Source organism: Nomascus leucogenys, chromosome 16 (genome assembly GCF_006542625.1).
Source record: "Nomascus leucogenys isolate Asia chromosome 16, Asia_NLE_v1, whole genome shotgun sequence".
NCBI lineage: Eukaryota > Metazoa > Chordata > Mammalia > Primates > Hylobatidae > Nomascus > Nomascus leucogenys.
The window spans coordinates 51,559,178-51,577,643 of NC_044396.1; the positions used below are offsets into that span (position 1 = coordinate 51,559,178).

Below are 18,466 nucleotides of genomic sequence, written 5' to 3' on the forward strand. Positions count from 1 at the left end.
TCTAGGAAGTTACATCTAGAGCATGACTAGTGATGAAAAAAATCATACTGCTTGATGTCCTGATGTCCAGTAAACTCCTTGGCCTTTATTTTCAGGATTAAATAGGAGTAGACATTTTAGGCCAGAGAGATCAACTATCAATCATGCTAATTATAAAAGTAAGATTTTATGTTTAATCCTTATAAATTTTGCACACAGGCCCACATTCTTATTTATAGGCATTGAACAAGTGACAGCCATTGCATGGCAGTTTGTTAGGAGGAAGTCTGGAATTCAAATCTAGGAATTTTTAATGTCTTCCCTTGACAAGATTTTTATGGAAAAAGTGTGAAGATTTATAACACTTACTCTGGAAAGGATGACAACCAAGACAACCAACTCTAGGCTTTTAATCTATGGCCCCAAATGGGGTATATTTAAATTTCTACTACATATGATGATATCCAAAATATTTTCATGATGCACTGAAAATTTATCAATAGGAAAACTGTGGTTTGGGTGATAGTTTATGTATTTGTTGTAGTGCAAATGGAATACTACTTATTTTAATGGCCCCTGTATACATAGATAGTGAAACCGTAAGCAACAGCATTTGAAAATAAATGTACTGTGAACAGGTTTTATAAATCTATGGAGGCTAATAATATATGGGATCTCGCCTATAGGAGAGACTTGGTGTTATTTGTTGACTTTCTTTCTTTAGCAAACGTTTGGGTAACACTTACTGTTTTAAATATATATGTCAATGCTATGATTTCCCCCATTAACAGATGAGGAAACTGAAGTCATGGAGAGATGAAATAGCTTGTCAAATATCCCACAGCTGTGTCGAATTCATCTTGTTAACAAATCAGTTTTATTAATCACCTTAGAGGTTGCCTCTGGAATGAAATGATGAACAACATGCATGAAGCAATTATTTTCATTACCATATCTGATGAAAATAATTGTTTAATTGTTTCTACTTGTTTAACAATTATTTATTGAGTACATAGTACATGCACCACTGCACAATGTACAGAAACTATATAGTGTAGAAAATATGCAAATGTTTGACTTCATAAAGCTTATGTTCTAGTGAGAATTCTGTAAGGATATTAATACTTGAAAGTGATCTTGTTTTAAGCTTTTTTAGGGCTGGCACTATGTCTTTTGTCTCTGTATTCCTGACTTCCAGGTCAGTTCATGATAGATGTTAGAGAATACATGAATAAAAGAGAGAAAAAGTAATGAAATGCAACATACAATGTTCCTTTATTTTTGTTTTTTATTTGAAACCGTTTCCTGAAGAGTAACATACACTTATATAGAAAACATTTGGTACTGTAGAAATTATGCAAAATATAAATATCATTACATTTTCAAGTTGTAAATAAAAATAAATATATTATTTGGGAATAGGAAATAGTTATGTTACTGAAAAGGGAAGAAAATGTGGCACAACATTTCAAAGCTTTTATCTATAAAGTGGTTTATATGATGGGCAGTGACTAATTAAGATTTTCAGATTAGTGGGTAAATAAAATCTATCTTAGTCTCTTCTTTTTAGCTGAATTGGGATCACAATTATAGAGCACTAAAAGAAAAATCTAAGTTTCTCAAACCTCACATATAGGGGCAAGGACTTACAAAGGCATATATCTTTCAAATGGCACATAAACTAGAAACTTCAGGGAAAAAATGCATTGCAATCACTTCATTAATTAAAATAAGAATAACAAATAATTTTTACTTTATTGGTTTATCTTCAGTATATGATACTTAGATATGTAGCCCTTGACCTAGTAGGAATCAAAATAGAGGTGGTTCCACTTCAAGAATTTGTAATAATCCCTTCACTTTAACACATGAATGTGTTCAGTATTGGCAAAAGAACACGTTGCTACCAAAACTGAAACAAGATCCTTGAAACAGAAAGGATGTTGCCATGGAAAAATGAAGTAACACTCAGTGCAGCTGTGATGCATTCATGAATAGGATATTTTTTTAAAAGATCATTTGTGTTTGGTGTGGCTCAGAGGGTCCCAACCAGATGGTTTCCATGAACATGATCTGACCCCCAGCTTGAGGACTTCTTACTGGCAGATTACTTCATTTTCTTTCCCTTGGATTGTCAGATCCTTACATTAATTCAGAATTTACTGCTGCAGATTTATATTCAGTAATATAAATCACTCAACATTTTACATTAAAACCACAATTTTATACATACAGTTTAACAGTTATTTTAAAAGTGTAAAAAGATTTATGTGATAGCTTTAGTATATATAATAGATAAAACATTATAATAATTTTGAGTAATTTTAATTATATGATTCTTATCATTAAAGGAATTCTCACAACATATATTTTAGAAGTTTATTTTAGAGTTGTTATGTATCTGATGCTACTATACTGTTGATTCTGTTTACATTGCTCACGTTGTTTACACTTGATGAAATAATTGATTTTTAAATTAGTGAAATTTAATGTTTTATGATTTTGGAAATTTTGGCATGATTTGAATTTTTTCCTAAGGATATGTATGCATGTGGTTGTGTATGGTAGGATACTACACTAATTACCTCACATTACTGAAAGCATTTTTCAATGTAGTATCAATACCTACATGAAGTGTTAAATACTGACACTTCATATTTTGACCTTTTAACCTGAATTAATAAAGGCTATGCTCTTAATGTGCCATTTTAAATTGTGCAACTGAAAATTACTAATGAATTATGTTAAATATTTTAAAGCATAATTGTAAGTTACCTGAGACAATATAGACTTCTATTTCAGAATAAACAAACTACATCATGATCTTAAATCAATAAACTACTTAACACACATGCACTTTATCTAATCTGCAGTATAAGATTTTAGAACTAAAATGAGCTCATGCTTCATAAACCAATGCACTTATTTTTGCAAAATTTTATCTGTATTTTTTGTCACTGAATTCATCAGTTTGGCCATGCCCCAAAATGTGAAGCAAAGACAAACAGGTTTGTTTATTTATAGGTTGACAAATTGTTTATCATATCAAGGAATTCCAAACCTGTTAAATATCATCATGCTCTCACCAGAATAGTATATTAGGCCCAAGAGAAGAGATGTTGCTATTATCTTTTAAAAATGTAGTCTTTTTGCTAACATAGTTTCGTTGAATATCCAAGAATTTATGAATTAAAAAATTATTTTGTATCACACCTCCAGATAACATCTTTTTATGTGAAATGTTTTGTAGGAAATCAACCAATCATAGTTTGTATTTTCTCAATAACTTAAGTATCATAGGCTGTTGGAGCAATTTGATGATGAGATACACAGTATTACTTTATAAGCACCACTAAGACAAATAGATTTTACATTGCTTCTGAATTAAGAAGTCATGATGAATTCAGTTTTGGGGTTGGGCTTACTTTGTCTCCTTATCTTAATCTCTGAGGTCCTGGCAACTTAATGTAACTCTACTGGGGATAGGAGAACATTAAGATAATGCATGAAATTACAATTTAGGTAATTTGAAGAATGAAAAAAGCAAGAAATAATGCTCTGATTTTTAAGTCTTCTGATTTTTCCTATTACCATGTATTTATGTATAATAAATCTGATACATGTATGTATACTTGAATCATTGTATATAAAAAGTGAAAGTATGTGATATAAACATTTTCTTTAATGGTTGTCTACTGTTATAAATCGAATGTTTTAAACAATGTTTTCTTATATTCTAGTCTGTAAAGTAAAAATGGAAGGACTAAATTCACATAAAAATAGCCCTTTTTATAAAAAGTAACAGCAATAAAATGCCAGGTAGTTCTAGGCCTTATCTGGTGTTAACAAAATTTTCCAATAAACCACAAAAGAAAGAGTGTTTTCTGATCTTCTTTTGCCAGCACACTTTCTAACTCAATCTTGTTTCTTGGAAAAGACTATGGAAGGGCAAATCATCTCTTGTCACTGGGCATTTTGTATCACGTTTATAACAAGAGTAAACAATACCTTTTCAAGTTTTTTTAATATTCATTAGTGAAAATAAGTCATAAAGACATAAATATGGAACATTTACTTTTTTTGGTTTTGTATTCTGGCAAAGATATTAGGTGTTTGAAGGTATATTTAGTCTAATCCAAATATTTAAATTCTGCTTTTCTTTTCTAGCTTGAAGTACAGTCTTGTTGTGTGTTTATTCCAAATGATAGCCTGCCTTCCCCAAGTACAATTGTATCTGGTGACATTCCTGGAACAGTAAGAAGTTGGTACAATGGACAAACCAGCATGCCGGGAACACTTGTCCTCTGTTTGCCCCAAATAAAGATTATTAGTGCTGGGCACAAGTATATGGAACCTCTGCAGGAGATTCCATTTGTTATCCCACGACCCATCCTTGAAGAAGGTATATGTTAAAATTTTTTTCCTATGGTTAATGTTTTATATGGACATTTTTAGATTTGTTGGTGTTTTTAAATGTGTCAGTGTATAAGCAAATCAGTCTTCTTATTGAAAGATTTTTCCTGACCAAAGTAAATGAACTAAGTGATGCCATTTATTTCCCTCCATACCTTTTAATCTTAGTCATATATTCACATATATGTTATCTATAAAAGATCATATGCAATATAATCATTAAAATATAAACATAGGAAAAATTAACTTGGGAAGAAAGTTGGTTTTGGATATTATCATTAGGCTGACCTAAGAATGATAATTAGATTGATCTTAATTTAAGCTACTTGATTTATGTATGAATGTATTTTAAATATATAAATAATTGTGTGAATATATTATTTAGCAAGTGTAATGTATTTTTAGATTTCTCATTTGTTTATACAAAGTAATTATATGATGATTAGAGTCATGATCCTTTCTCCAATATATATATACTTAATTTCTCATATTGCTGTGTTTTCAGTTATGAATTCATAACCTTTTGAACTTTGGCGTATTCATTTCAAACAAAATGTGAATCTGGAAATATTTAGAGTCGTAAAGTAATCTGAATATATATTATAATAACAAGGCTCAGATTTTTGACAGTGCTAAATAGGTCAACACCTTGTTCATATTATTAGGATGTAAGTGTATGAATCCTGGTATCATTGAAATTTCTACATACTGTCACTGAAAAGCAGACATAGCCTGTATAATTTTTGATCTCTACTTTGATATTGGTTTCTCTCTCGTTTTCTCTATACTGAAATTTCTGTTGAAATCTACTTTTCTTATATTCATTAAGAGAAAACATGATTTCACTGAGAGACATTTTTGGTCCTTAATAATATGAATACTATTATCGTACAATCATAGAATTTTAAGGTTAAAGAGAATGCTTTTAGAGTATATGGTCTTTTGTGACTGGTTTCTTTCATTTAATATTTTTAAGATTGAATCATGTTGTAGCAGTCTTTGTTGTTTTTATGGCTGAATAGTATTCCATCTTATGGATATATCAAATTTTTTTGATTCATTCATCAGTTGATGGACAGTTGAGGTTGTTTTCACTTTTTGGCTTTTATGAGAAATCCTGGTATAAACATTCTTTTACAGGATTTTTGTGTGGATTTGTTTTAATTTCTTTTAGCTATATGCCCAGGACTAAAATTGTTGTATCGTATAGTAACTATGTTTGAGCTTTTCAGGAATTGCCAGACTGTCATCCAAACTGTCTGCACCATTTTACAATACCACATTAATGTACAAAGGTTCTAATTTTTTCACATCTTTGTCACTATTTGTTATTACCTGCTTTGTTTCTTTTTCTTTTCTTTTTTTTTTTTATTTTGTTCTAGCCATCCTAGACAATAACCTCTTAAACTGGAGAGAGCAACTAATTTTAAGTGGTTTTTTTTTCTTTTTCTTTTTCTTTTTTTTTTTTTGAGATGGAATCTTGCTCTGTTGCCTGGGCTGGAGTACAGTGGCAAAATCCTGGCTCACTGCAGCCTCCTCCTCCCGGGCTCAAACAATTCTCTTGCCTCAGCCTCCTGAGCAGATGGGACTACAGGCACTTGCCACCACACCCAGCTAATTTTTATATTTTTAGTAGAGTCAGGGTTTCACCATATTGGCCAAGCTGGTCTCGAACTCCTGACTTCGTGATCCACCCGCCTTGGCCTCCCAAAGTGTTGGGATTACAGGTGTGAGCCACTGCACCTGGCCAAATTAAAGAACTGTTTTTAAGAACTGTGTTGGTCAGGCAGAGAGTAAATAGATTGATTTACTACATCATTTAATATACTAAATACACATCTTAATATTTATAAAACTGAAGCTTACATTATGAAAATGGTGTTTATTTTTACTATAAAAATAGTAAAAGTGGTATGAAGTGGAATCTCATTGTGGTTTTGGTTTGCATTTCCCTAATGACTAATAATGTCGAACTTATTTTCGTGTGCTTGTTGGTCATTTGTATATCTTCTTTAACATTTTACTTCTTTTTATTTATTTTTTTGGATCGGGTTTTGTTCTTGCTGAGGCTGAAGTGCAGTGGTGCAATCACGGCTCACTGCTGCCTTGAGCTCCAGAGCTCAATTGATCCTCCCACCTCCTGAGTAGCTGGGACTACAGGCACAGGCCACCATGTCTGTCTAATTTTTTAATTTTTGTAGAGGTGGGGTTTCACCATGTTTCACAGGTTGGTATTGAACTCCTGGGCTCAAGTGACCCACCTGCCTCAGCCTCCAAAAGCACTGGGATTATAGATATGAGTCACCCTGCCCAACCTAATATTTTCTTCTATTCAAATCTTTTGCCTACTTTTTAGTTGTATTTTTAGTAGAGTCAGGGTTTCACCATATTGGCCAGGCTGGTCTCAAACTCCTGACCTCGGACTTCTTATAGTTGAGTTGTAAGAGTTCTTTATTATATTCTAGATACTAGACCCTTATACATGATTTGCAAGTATTTTCTCCTATTCTATACATTGTCTTTTCACTTCATTGATGGCTTTCTGTCATATAAACATTTGTAATATAAAATTTTTATAATATGAATATTTATATTATAAATTTTGTAGTATAAACATTTGGCAAGACTTCATCTCTACAAAAAATTTAAAAGTTATCCAGATGTTGTAGCTTGAGCCTATAGTCCTAGCTACATGGGAGGTTGAGGTGGGAGGATTGCTGGAGTCCAGGAGTTCCAGGATGCAGCAAGCTATGATCGCACTACTGCACTCCAGCCTAGGCAACAGAGCAAGACCCTGTCTCTGTACATTAATTAACTAAATATATATAATACATGATACATAATACGTAATATATACTACTTTTATTATAATTATAAATTGTATAAATATATGTAAATATAAACATAATGTAAAAAGATTTCCTGTGCTATGTTGGAAATTATTTTCTCGCTGTTCTTTTTTTAATATTAGAAATTAACACCATTTCCACAAAGTATGATTTGGTTTTAGAAATATTAAGATGCATACTTCATTTATTAAATGATGTAGTAAATCAGTCTATTTGCTCTCCATCTGAACAACACAGTTCTTAAAACACTTGAATCCTCTCCAGATTAAGAGGTTATTGTAATAAATTTTCTTTGATTTTTAAAACTTGGTATCATTATTTTGTAATATAATTGCTTAGATTTGGCGTATATAGAACTAAGGCAGAGGTTGGAAAACTTTCTCAACAAAGTGCCAGACTTAATGACTGGATTAGTTATGGATAGGGAAGGAGAGAAAAAAATCTGTAGAATAACTCCATGGTTCTTAGCTTAGATGTCTATGTACATATTTATATAGTTAATATTATGGTTAGGAACAAAGAAAGAGCGCCAGTTTTTGGTGTGCACGGTGGGATGGATGAATTTAGTTTGGTCCATATGGTGAAGTATCCATGGGACATTTAAGTAAATAAATCTGATGAGCTGCTGCATATATGGATCTAGAGCTCTAAAGAGGGATCGTAGTTAGAGACACAAAATGACCACAGGGAAAACATGAAAAAAGATGGGATCATTCAAAGTCATTTATAGAGTGACAAATGAAGTGGCATCTGCATATAACAAGGCAGGGAACAGTAATGTTATGGGATGAGAAAGGAAGGAATAATTTGTGATGGAAGCTACCAATAGAAGGTCAGGTAAGTGAGGAAACACTGTGGGGAAAAACTGTGAGGCACTAGTCTTACGGAATACATGAGATTGGATCATGTATAAATGATAAGATCATTTATAAATGTAGCCAATAAGATAAGGACTAAAAACTATAAGATTTCACAATTTTAGGTAACTGGTTTCTTTTATCACAGTATTTTCAGAAGAATGATTTTTTTTTTTATTTGAGATGGAGTCTTGCTCTGTTGCCCTGCTGGAGTGCAGTGGCACGCTCACTAACTGCAACCTCTGCCTCTTGGATTCAAGCAATTCTCCTGCCTCAGCCTCTTGAGTAGCTGGGACTGTAGGTGCGCCCCACCATGCACAGCTAATTTTTGTATTTTTAGTAGAGACAGGGTTTCATCATGTTGGCCAGGATGATCTTGATTTCTTTACCTCGTGATCCACCCCCCTTGGCTTCCCCAAGTGCTGGGATTACAGGCATAAGCCAACATGCCTGGCAAGAAGAATAATTTTAATGCCAGTCAGTGATGGTGGCTTGAGAACTGAAAAGGAAATGAAGAACTAATTTAATAAATAATTTGTTTAAAAATATTATTTGAGAAATGACAGGAGAAAAAGGATGGTACCTGAATGTATATATACTTTGATATTCTTTGGGTGCAGGAAACAGACACCAAGTCGGATAACTAAAGCAAAAATGAAACTTAATGATTCATTGTCTATATTCTATTATAGAAAACAACTTTGACTTTTAGTTAAAATTTTAATATTACTCCCACCATCTGACTCTGGTGGTTATGAAGACCATATGTTCAATTAAAAATTTCTTTTCTGCCGTGTGTGGTGGCTCACTCCTGTAATCCCAGCATTTGGGAGGCCAAGATGGGCAGATCACAAGGTTAGGAGATCAAGACCATCCTAGCCAACATGATGAAACCCTGTCTCTACTAAAATACAAAAAATTAGCCAGGCATGGTGGCGTGCACCTGTAGTCCCAGCTACTCAGGAGGCTGATGCGGGAGAATCACTCGAACCTGGGAGGCAGAGGTTGCAGTGAGCCAAGATTGTACCACCACACTCCAGCCTGGTGACAGAGCAAGACTCTGTCTTAAAAAGAAAAATAAATTCTTTTATCTTTTTTTTACTTGTCCTCATAACTCCTGAGAAATTATTTTTCTCTATCTTTAGCATTGCTTGTTTATCATTCTGGGATTCCAAATTTCTATTAAATTTGCAATTCTTTGAAACCAATTATTTAGATTCATGATGGAATAGACCACAAAGAACATATTCGTATGTAACTAAGATTATATACTCAAACGTTTTGTTTTTTATGAAAATATTTTGGTATATTGTATCTGTTAAGAGGGAAATTTATAGCACTAAATGCCCACAAGAGAAAGCAGGAAAGATCCAAAATTGACACCCTAACATCACAATTAAAAGAACTAGAAAAGCAAGAGCAAACACATGCAAAAGCTAGCAGAAGGCTAGAAATAACTAAAATCAGAGCAGAACTGAAGGAAATAGAGACACAAAAAACCCTTCAAAAAATTAATGAATCCAGGAGCTGGTTTTTTGAGAAGATCAACAAAATTGATAGACCACTATCAATAAAGAAGAAAGACTAATAAGAAGAAAAGAGAGAAGAATCAAATAGATGCAATAAAAAATGAAAAAGGGGATATCACCACCGATCCCACAGAAATACAATCTACCATCAGAGAATGCTGCAAACACCTCTATGCAAATAAACTAGAAAATCTAGAAGAAATGGATAAATTCCTCGACAAATACACCCTCCCAAGACTAAATCAGGAAGAAGTCGAATCTCTGAATAGACCAATAACAGGTTCTGAAATTGTGGCAATAATCAATAGCTTACCAACCAAAAAGAGTCCAGGACCTGATGGATTCACAGCTGAATTGTACCAGAGGTACAAGGAGGAACTGGTACCATTCCTTCTGAAACTATTCCAGTTGATAGAAAAAGAGGGAATCCTCCCTAACACATTCTATGAAGCCAGTATCGTCCTCATACTAAAGCCAGGCAGAGACACAACCAAAAAAGAGAATTTTAGACCAATATCCTTGATGAACATTGATGCAAAAATCCTCAATAAAATACTGGCAAACCAAATCCAGCAGCACATCAAAAAGCTTATACACCATGATCAAGTGGGCTTCATCCCTGGGATGCAAGGCTGGTTCAACATACGCAAATCAATAAATGTAATCCAGCATATAAACAGAACCAAAGACAAAAACCACATGATTATCTCAATAGATGCAGAAAAGGCCTTTGACAAAATTCAACAACCCTTCATGGTAAAAACCCAATAAATTAGGTATTGATGGGACGTATCTCAAAATAATAAGAGCTATATACGACAAACCCACAGCCAATATCATACTGAATGGGCAAAAACTGGAAGCATTCCCTCTGAAAACTGGCACAAGACAGGGATGCCCTCTCTCACTGCTCCTATTCAACATAGTGCTGGAAGTTCTGGCCAGGGCAATCAGGCAGGAGAAGGAAATAAAGGGTATTCAATTAGGAAAAGAGGAAGTCAAACTGTCCCTGTTTGCAGATGACATGATTGGATATCTAGAAAATCCCATTGTCTCAGCCCAAAATCTCCTTAAGCTGATTAGCAACTTCAGCGAAGTCTCAGGATACAAAATCAATGTACAAAAATCACAAGCATTCTTGTACACCAATCACAGACAAACAGAGAGCCAAATCGGGAGTGAACTCCCATTCACAATTGCTTCAAAGAGGATAAAATACCTAGGAATCCAACTTACAAGGGATGTGAAAGACCTCTTCAAGGAGAACTACAAACCACTGCTCAATGAAATAAAAGAGGATACAAACAAATGGAAGAACATTCCATGCTCATGGGTTGGAAGAATCAACATCGTGAAAATGGCCATACTGCCCAAGGTAATTTATAGATTCAATGCCATCCCCATCAAGCTACCAATGACTTTCTTCACAGAATTGGAAAAAACTACTTTCAAGTTCATATGGAACCAAAAAAGAGCCCACATCGCCAAGTCAATCCTAAGCCAAAAGAACAAAGCTGGAGGCATCATGCTACCTGACTTCAAACTATACTACAAGTCTACAGTACCAAAACAGCATGGTACTGGTACCACAACACAGAATAGATCAATGGAACAGAACAGAGCCCTCAGAAATGATGCCGCATATCTACAACTATCTGACTTTGACAAACCTGACAAAAACAAGAAATGGGGAAAGGATTCCCTATTAATAAATGGTGCTGGGAAAACTGGCTAGCCATATGTAGAAAGCTGAAACTGGATCCCTTCCTTACACCTTATACAAAAATTAATTCAAGATGGATTAAAGACTTACATGTTAGACCTAAAACCATTAAAATCCTACAAGAAAACCTAGGCAATACCATTCAGGACATAGGCTTGGGCAAGGACTTCATGTCTAAAACACCAAAAGCAATGGCAACAAAAGCCAAAATTGACAAATGGGATCTCATTAAACTAAAGAGCTTCTGCACAGCAAAAGAAACTACCATCAGAGTGAACAGGCAACCTACAGAATGGGAGAACATTTTTGCAACCTACTCATCTGACAAAGGGCTAATATCCAGAATCTACAATGAACTCAAACAAATTTACAAGAAAAAAACAAACAACCCCATCAAAAAGTGGGTGAAGGACATGAACAGACACTTCTCAAAAGAAGACATTTATGCAGCCAAAAAACACATGAAGAAATGCTCATCATCACTGGCCATCAGAGAAATGCAAATCAAAACCACAGTGAGATACCATCTCACACCAGTTAGAATGGCCATCATTAAAAAATCAGGAAACAACAGGTGCTGGAGAGGATGTGGAGAAATAGGAACACTTTTACACTGTTGGTGGGACTGTAAACTAGTTCAACCATTGTGGAAGTCAGTGTGGCGATTCCTCAGGGATCTAGAACTAGAAATACCATTTGACCCAGCCATCCCATTACTGGGTATGTACCCAAAGGACTATAAATCATGCTGCTATAAAGACACATGCACACGTATGTTTATTGCGGCACTATTCACAATAGCAAAGAGTTGGAACCAACCCAAATGTCCAACAACGATAGACTGGATTAAGAAAATGTGGCACATATACACCATGGAATACTATGCAGCCATAAAAAATGATGAGTTCGTGTCCTTTGTAGGGACATGGATGAAACTGGAAAACATCATTCTCAGTAAATTATCGCAAGGACAAAAAACCAAACACCGCATGTTCTCACTCATAGGTGGGAATTGAACAATGAGAACTCATGGACACAGGAAGGGGAACATCACATTCCGGGTACTGTTGTGTGGTGGGGGAAGAGGGGAGGGACAGCATTAGGAGATATACCTAATGCTAAATGACGAGTTAATGGGTGCAGGAAATCAACATGGCACATGGATACATATGTAACAAACCTGCACATTGTGCACATGTACCCTAAAACCTAAAGTATAATAAATAAAAAAAAAATAAAAAAAAATAAAAAAATATTTATCTGACTTTATAAGCAGAAAATATGGTACAAAATTTAATAATTTAAAAAACTACTCAGGATTATCATTGTGAATGCAACCAGAATAAATATAATAAAATGAGACCTTTTTATTTATATCTTAAAACTTTTTCAGTATACTGAGAAATGTAAAAATGACATAAATTTGATTCCAGTACACCTTGAAACATAATCTACAACTTTATAGGTAAGGGAGTTAGTTGGCACAGCATTCTAAGGGTGTCTGGTTTTTTTTTAATTCCTAAAACCTAGGCTGATACTTCCCTCAACCATCTGTCCTCTCTATCCCACTCAATCCTCCAGCCTTTTTTTGGATTTCTTTATTTTCCTAAATTTCCTGTATTTGTCCCATTCATTCAACAAATACACATTGAGCACCTACCATGTGGCAGTCACATAGAGAATACAGATTTGAACAAGACAGATATGGTGCTTGCTCATTGATATTTTATAAGCTACTGGGAAGAGTAGTGCAATAAATAGTCCTTGGTTGAATCTTATGTATTGCTGGCTATTGATATCTTTTCCTAAGGGTTATAAAGATGAAATGAGATACACATTACTTTAAACAGTGTCTGGTAAGTGCTCAGTAAAAACCATTATGGTTCTCAACATCCATGTAGGATTTCCAAATTCCATGGCCTGGTTTTCAATCTTTGCTGTTTCCTGGATACATTTTCTTTCCTTGGTCTCTTCTGCTGCCATGTGGAACCCTGTATGGAACTCTATCTCTGTAATAGGCTTAGAACTCTTCACTTCTTTTGATTCACTTATAGAATCCACTCACAAAGAAGTATTAAAGAATGAGGTAGAGTTTGCTGAAGACGTCCTACCATAGGGAAGAGGTGGTACTGGTGCACCCTGTATCAAACAGTCTTTAAAGTGGCTGTTAGTCTCTTAGACATGTTTGTACAACACAATGCTTATTTGGCTCTTTTCTCTTCCTCTTTAATCTCTTGACCAAAGTAATTGAAATTCCTCTCCTTTTGTCATGCAGAGTAATTTATTTTTGCGTGCAATCCTTTTCATGGCTTCCTTTCAATCTTAGGGTACATTTAAAAGTGCTTAACATGACCAACAAGACCCCATGTGAATTGGCCCTGCCCACCTCTCCAGTTGTATTTTCTGCTACACTCCCTGCTGCTTGCTTTGCCCAACTTCAGCCCTAGTAGACTTTCTGTGTTCTTGGAATAAGCACAGCACTGTCCTATCACAGTGCCTTAGCATATGCTACAAACATGACTTCATCCTTCCCAATCTGTCCTCTAGGCATCTTTCTCCTCCTCTTTCAGGCTTCAGGGTATTTCATTTATCAGGTCCCTCCAACTCTGTGCTGTCTTTGTACTCCAGTCATCACTTTTACAAACTTTATCCTAATTTTAACTATTTTTGTTCAGTATCTGATTCCCCTACTAGGGTGAAAAGAGCAGGAGCCATACCTCTCTTGTTCGTTGCTCTATTACCATTATTTAGCACAACACATGCCACAAAAGAGGAGCCCACTGTACATTCTTGGGCCACATGAAAGTTTCATATTCACAGTAAATAGTTGTTGGTTACTCTAAGGGAGGAAGAACTTAAGAAATTAAAAAGTTACCTTCTAACTTATCTTAAGATCCATAAACAATTGAAAAATAATTCCTGGTCTTTACGAAATGAAAAAAGGGGGAAAAAAGCATTACATAGATGATTAATAGGATGAACAAAAAGTTCTCTATAGATTTGAGGCTCTGTCTATGCTGAACTTGGACTTCTAAAGTTCAAAATGAGGAACTGTTTGCTGAAATGTGTCATCTGATTTCAATTGCTGTGTAAAGGGAGAGATGATCTCTAATATAGCCAGCTCCAATCTGTGTAGGGTGTTTGGGTCAAAATCAACATCTTGAGTTTCATTAGGGAGCACTTGCAGTGAGCCTCGCGGATGTAATTTGCTACATCCAGCCAACACCTCTGAGCAGATGGATTTCTACACTATGCCTAACAGAGGTTTGTTTTTTCTTCTTTGAATGGGTTGCCTGTGACTTTTATAAAATATTTTGACAGAAATGGAATATTGAGATCATTTATAAATTAAAACTTTGCTGTTGTTGGATTTAGTGAGTTTTAATAGAAACTGATGTGAAAATTATTTAGCATCTATGAAAAACACAGGGGCTGCTTTTCTGTGTAATTCTTGTTCACCTTAGTGGTTTATATGTATTGTTCTGTTTTCGGTTTTTTAAGTCATAGTTTTATAATCATAATTTCCACTTGTTCTGAAAGATGGTGATGTACTGTTACAATTATTTTCTTTCCAGTTTCACTTAGTGTGTTTGACTTTAATCCTCAAACCGTGTATGCAAATAGGATTCCTTGGGGAGAAAAGGAAGCTCAGAAACTAACTTCCAATTTGTTTTTGATGATGTTGTTTTTAAATAAATTTCTTGGGAACAATCACAGATGTATTACTAGTAAAATTAAGCTGTTGCACTACCTAAATGTACTTAATATAATTGCTGTAGACATTATTTTTCTCTAAGTAGCTCACGTTCAGCCTTCTTTATCATTTATTTAGTTAAGGGTTCTATGGCTTTTAAAGGCTGAAAAGGAAACTTACCCTATTTATTCCTTGCTTATCAATTTTGCATTTCCCAATCTCCTCCCTCTCCCCACCACACTTATTTTAAAAACCAAACCAATATGGCAGACCTAATAGGCTGTCATATTTTTCCTAATCACATTTTTAGACTTTATTTTTTTAAAGCAGTTTGAGTTTCATAGTAAAATTGAGAGGAGGAGACAGAAATAGTTTATATATCCTCTGCTCCTAAACCTGCACAGCCTCTCCAATTCAGTACATTTGTTATAACTGATGAACCTACAGGGATACATAATTGTCACCCAAAATCTGCAGTTTACTAGAGGACTCACTCTGGGTGTTGTACATTCTGTGGACTTGGAGAAATATATAATGACATGTATCTGTCATCATAGTATCATGCATAATATTTTTACTGTCCCCAAAACCTTCTGTGCTCAACATACTCATTTCTCAGCCCCTGCAAACACTGATATTTTCCCTGTCTCCATAGCTTTGCCTTTTTAAGAATGTCATATAATTGGCATCAAACAGTATATAACTTTTTCATATAGGATTCTTTGACATAGTAATATGCATTTTTGTTTCTTCCATGCCTTTCCATGGCTTGATAGCTTTTATTTTTTTGAGACAGGGTCTCACTCTGTCATCCAGGCTAGAGTGTAGTGGCACAATCATAGCTCACTGCAGCCTCAAACTCCTGTACTCAAGTAATCCTCCTGAGGAGGACTATTTGCCACCTCACCTGGCTAAATTTTTTTGTTTTTAAATTTTTATAGAGACAGGGTCTTGCTATGTTGCATAGGGTGGTCTCTAACTCCTGGTCTCAGGTGATCCTCCCACCTTGGCCTCCTAAAACACTGGGATTACAGGTATGAGCAGCTGCACCTGGCCAATAGCTTATTTCTGTTGTGCTAATATTTAATTGTCTGGATGTACTACAGTTTATCCATTAATGTGTGAATAGGCATCTTGGTTGCTTCCAAGTGTTAGCAATTTTAAATAAAGCCGCTATATACCTCCATCTGCAGGGTTTTGTGTGAACCTATGTTTCTGGCTTCTTTCAATAAATACTAAGGTACATGCATGATTGCCAGATCGTATGGTAAAAATGTTTAGTTTGGTAATATACCACCAAACTGTCTTCAAAGTGGCCATACAATTTTGCATTCCCACCAACAATGAGTGGGAATCCCTGTTGTTCCACATACTCACTAGCATTTGGTGTTCTGAATTTTGGCCATTCTGATAGGTATGTAGTGGTATCTAAATGCTGTTTAAATTCAGTTTCCTGATGACATGTTCTGTGAAGCATCTTTTCATATGCTTATTTGCCATCTATGTCTTTGGTTGAGAGGTCTCTTAAGGTCTTTGGCCCATTTTTAAAAATAGCTTTTTTTATTGTTGAGTTTTAAGAGTTCTTTGTCTATTTTGGATAACAGTCCCCTATCAGATGTTTTGGCAGTTTTTTTCTCCCGGTTTTGCTTTTCTTTTTGTTCCCTTGAGTGTTTTTGTTTGCAGAAATTTTTAATTTCAGTAAAGTCCAGCTTATCAGTTCTTTCTTTAATGAATCAAGCATTTGTTGTTAGATGTAAAAAGTCATCAAAAAGTCAGGGTTATCTAGATTTCTTCCTGTTATCTTCTAGGAGTTTTATAGTTTTGTGTTTTACATTAGGTCTTGTATTAGTTTGTTCTTGCATTGCTATAAAGAAATACCTGAGACTGGGTAATTTGTAAAGAAAAGAGGTTTAATTGGCTCACAGTTCTGCAGGCTGTACAGGAAGCGTGGTGGTATCTGCTTGGCTTCTGGGGAGGCCTCAGGAAACTTACAATTATGGCAGAAGACAAAGGGAGAGCCAGCCCTTCACATGGCTGGAGCAGGAGGAAGAGAGGGAGGCTTGGGGGAGGTTTCACACACTTAAACAGCCAGCTCTTACTGAGGTATAATTTATATAATGCAACATTAACACTTGTAAGTATAGAATTCTGTTATTTTTATTAAATTTCTTAAGATGTATAACGATCACCATAATACAGTTTTAGAACATTTCCATTGTCCCAAAAGTTTTCTCGTGTCCATTTGTTGTTGATCCCTGCTCCTACCTACAGCCCTAGGCAACCCTGATCTGCTTTCTGTCCCTATAAATTTGCCTTTTCTGGACATTTTAATACACTGAAATCATACAATATATAGTCTTTTGCATCTGGCTTCTTTCACTTAGTGTAACATTTTGGTGTTCTTCCATGACGTAGCATGTATCAGTAGTGTTCCTTTTTATTGCTGAGGAGCATTCCATTGTATGATTATGCTACATTTTATCAATTCACCAGTTGAAATGTACTTCTACTTTTTGCCTACAGTGAATAATGCTGTTATGTACATTTAGTTACATGTATTTGTATGGACAAATGTTGTAACTGATCATTGATAGAGTCTTTAGAGTGGAATTATTGGGTTGAATGGTAAATTTATGTTGAACAGTTCAAGAAACTCCCAAATCACTTTCTAAGTGGTTTTACATTCTTATGATCGATTTGTTAGGGTTAGGGTAGCTGTGGGTTTTTCAGAGATGCCCATCATCATTTTGAGAATGATCCATTTTATTCCTAGTTTATTGAGACCTTTCATTCATTTATTTTTTTGAGACAGAGTCTCACTCTGTCTCCCAGACTGGAGTGCAGTGGCACGATCTCTGCTCATTGCAATCTCTGCCTCCTGGGTTCAAGTGATTCTCGTGCCTCAGCCTCCTGAGTAGCTGGGATTACAGGCATGCATCACCATGCCCAGCTAATTTTTGTATTTTTAGTAGAGACAGGGTTTCACCATCTTGGCCAGGTTTGTTTTGAACTCCTAACCTCAAGTGATCTACCCACCTTGGCCTCCTGAAGTGCTGGGATTACAGGTGTGAGCCACCACACCAGCCATTTTATTGAAACCTTTTAAAAAATCATGAATTGCTTGTTGATTTTATGAAATATTTTTTTGAATATATTGACATTATGTGGTTTCTATACTTTATGCTGTTACTATTGTGTATTAACCAATTCTATATAATTTTTATGTATAATTAATAATCATATGAACTTAGTATTTCTCAAATATATCCCATTTGGTCATAGGGTGTTATCCTTTTTATATGGTGCTGGATACGATTTGCTAAATTTTTAAAGGATTTCTGTATCCATGCTAATTGAGGGGTTTTAGTCTGTAGATTTCTTGTAGTGACTTTGTCTGCTTTTCATATCAAGTTAATGCTAGC

The 18,466-nt window shown here is 35.0% G+C and overlaps 1 protein-coding gene across 3 annotated transcripts in view; it reads left to right on the forward strand.

The window, feature by feature from the left end:
- VPS13B (vacuolar protein sorting 13 homolog B) overlaps positions 1–18,466 on the forward strand; it is an 891,476-nt gene that overhangs the window by 439,420 nt on the left and 433,590 nt on the right. For all 3 annotated transcript variants that reach the window (XR_004026232.1, XM_030795363.1, XM_030795364.1), the window contains exon 23: positions 4,147–4,381. Coding sequence is in view for 2 of the 3 variants with exons in the window: in XM_030795363.1 (XP_030651223.1) it covers positions 4,147–4,381 (235 nt within the window). In the remaining variant the exon portion in view is untranslated. The remainder of the gene's footprint in view (positions 1–4,146; positions 4,382–18,466) is intronic.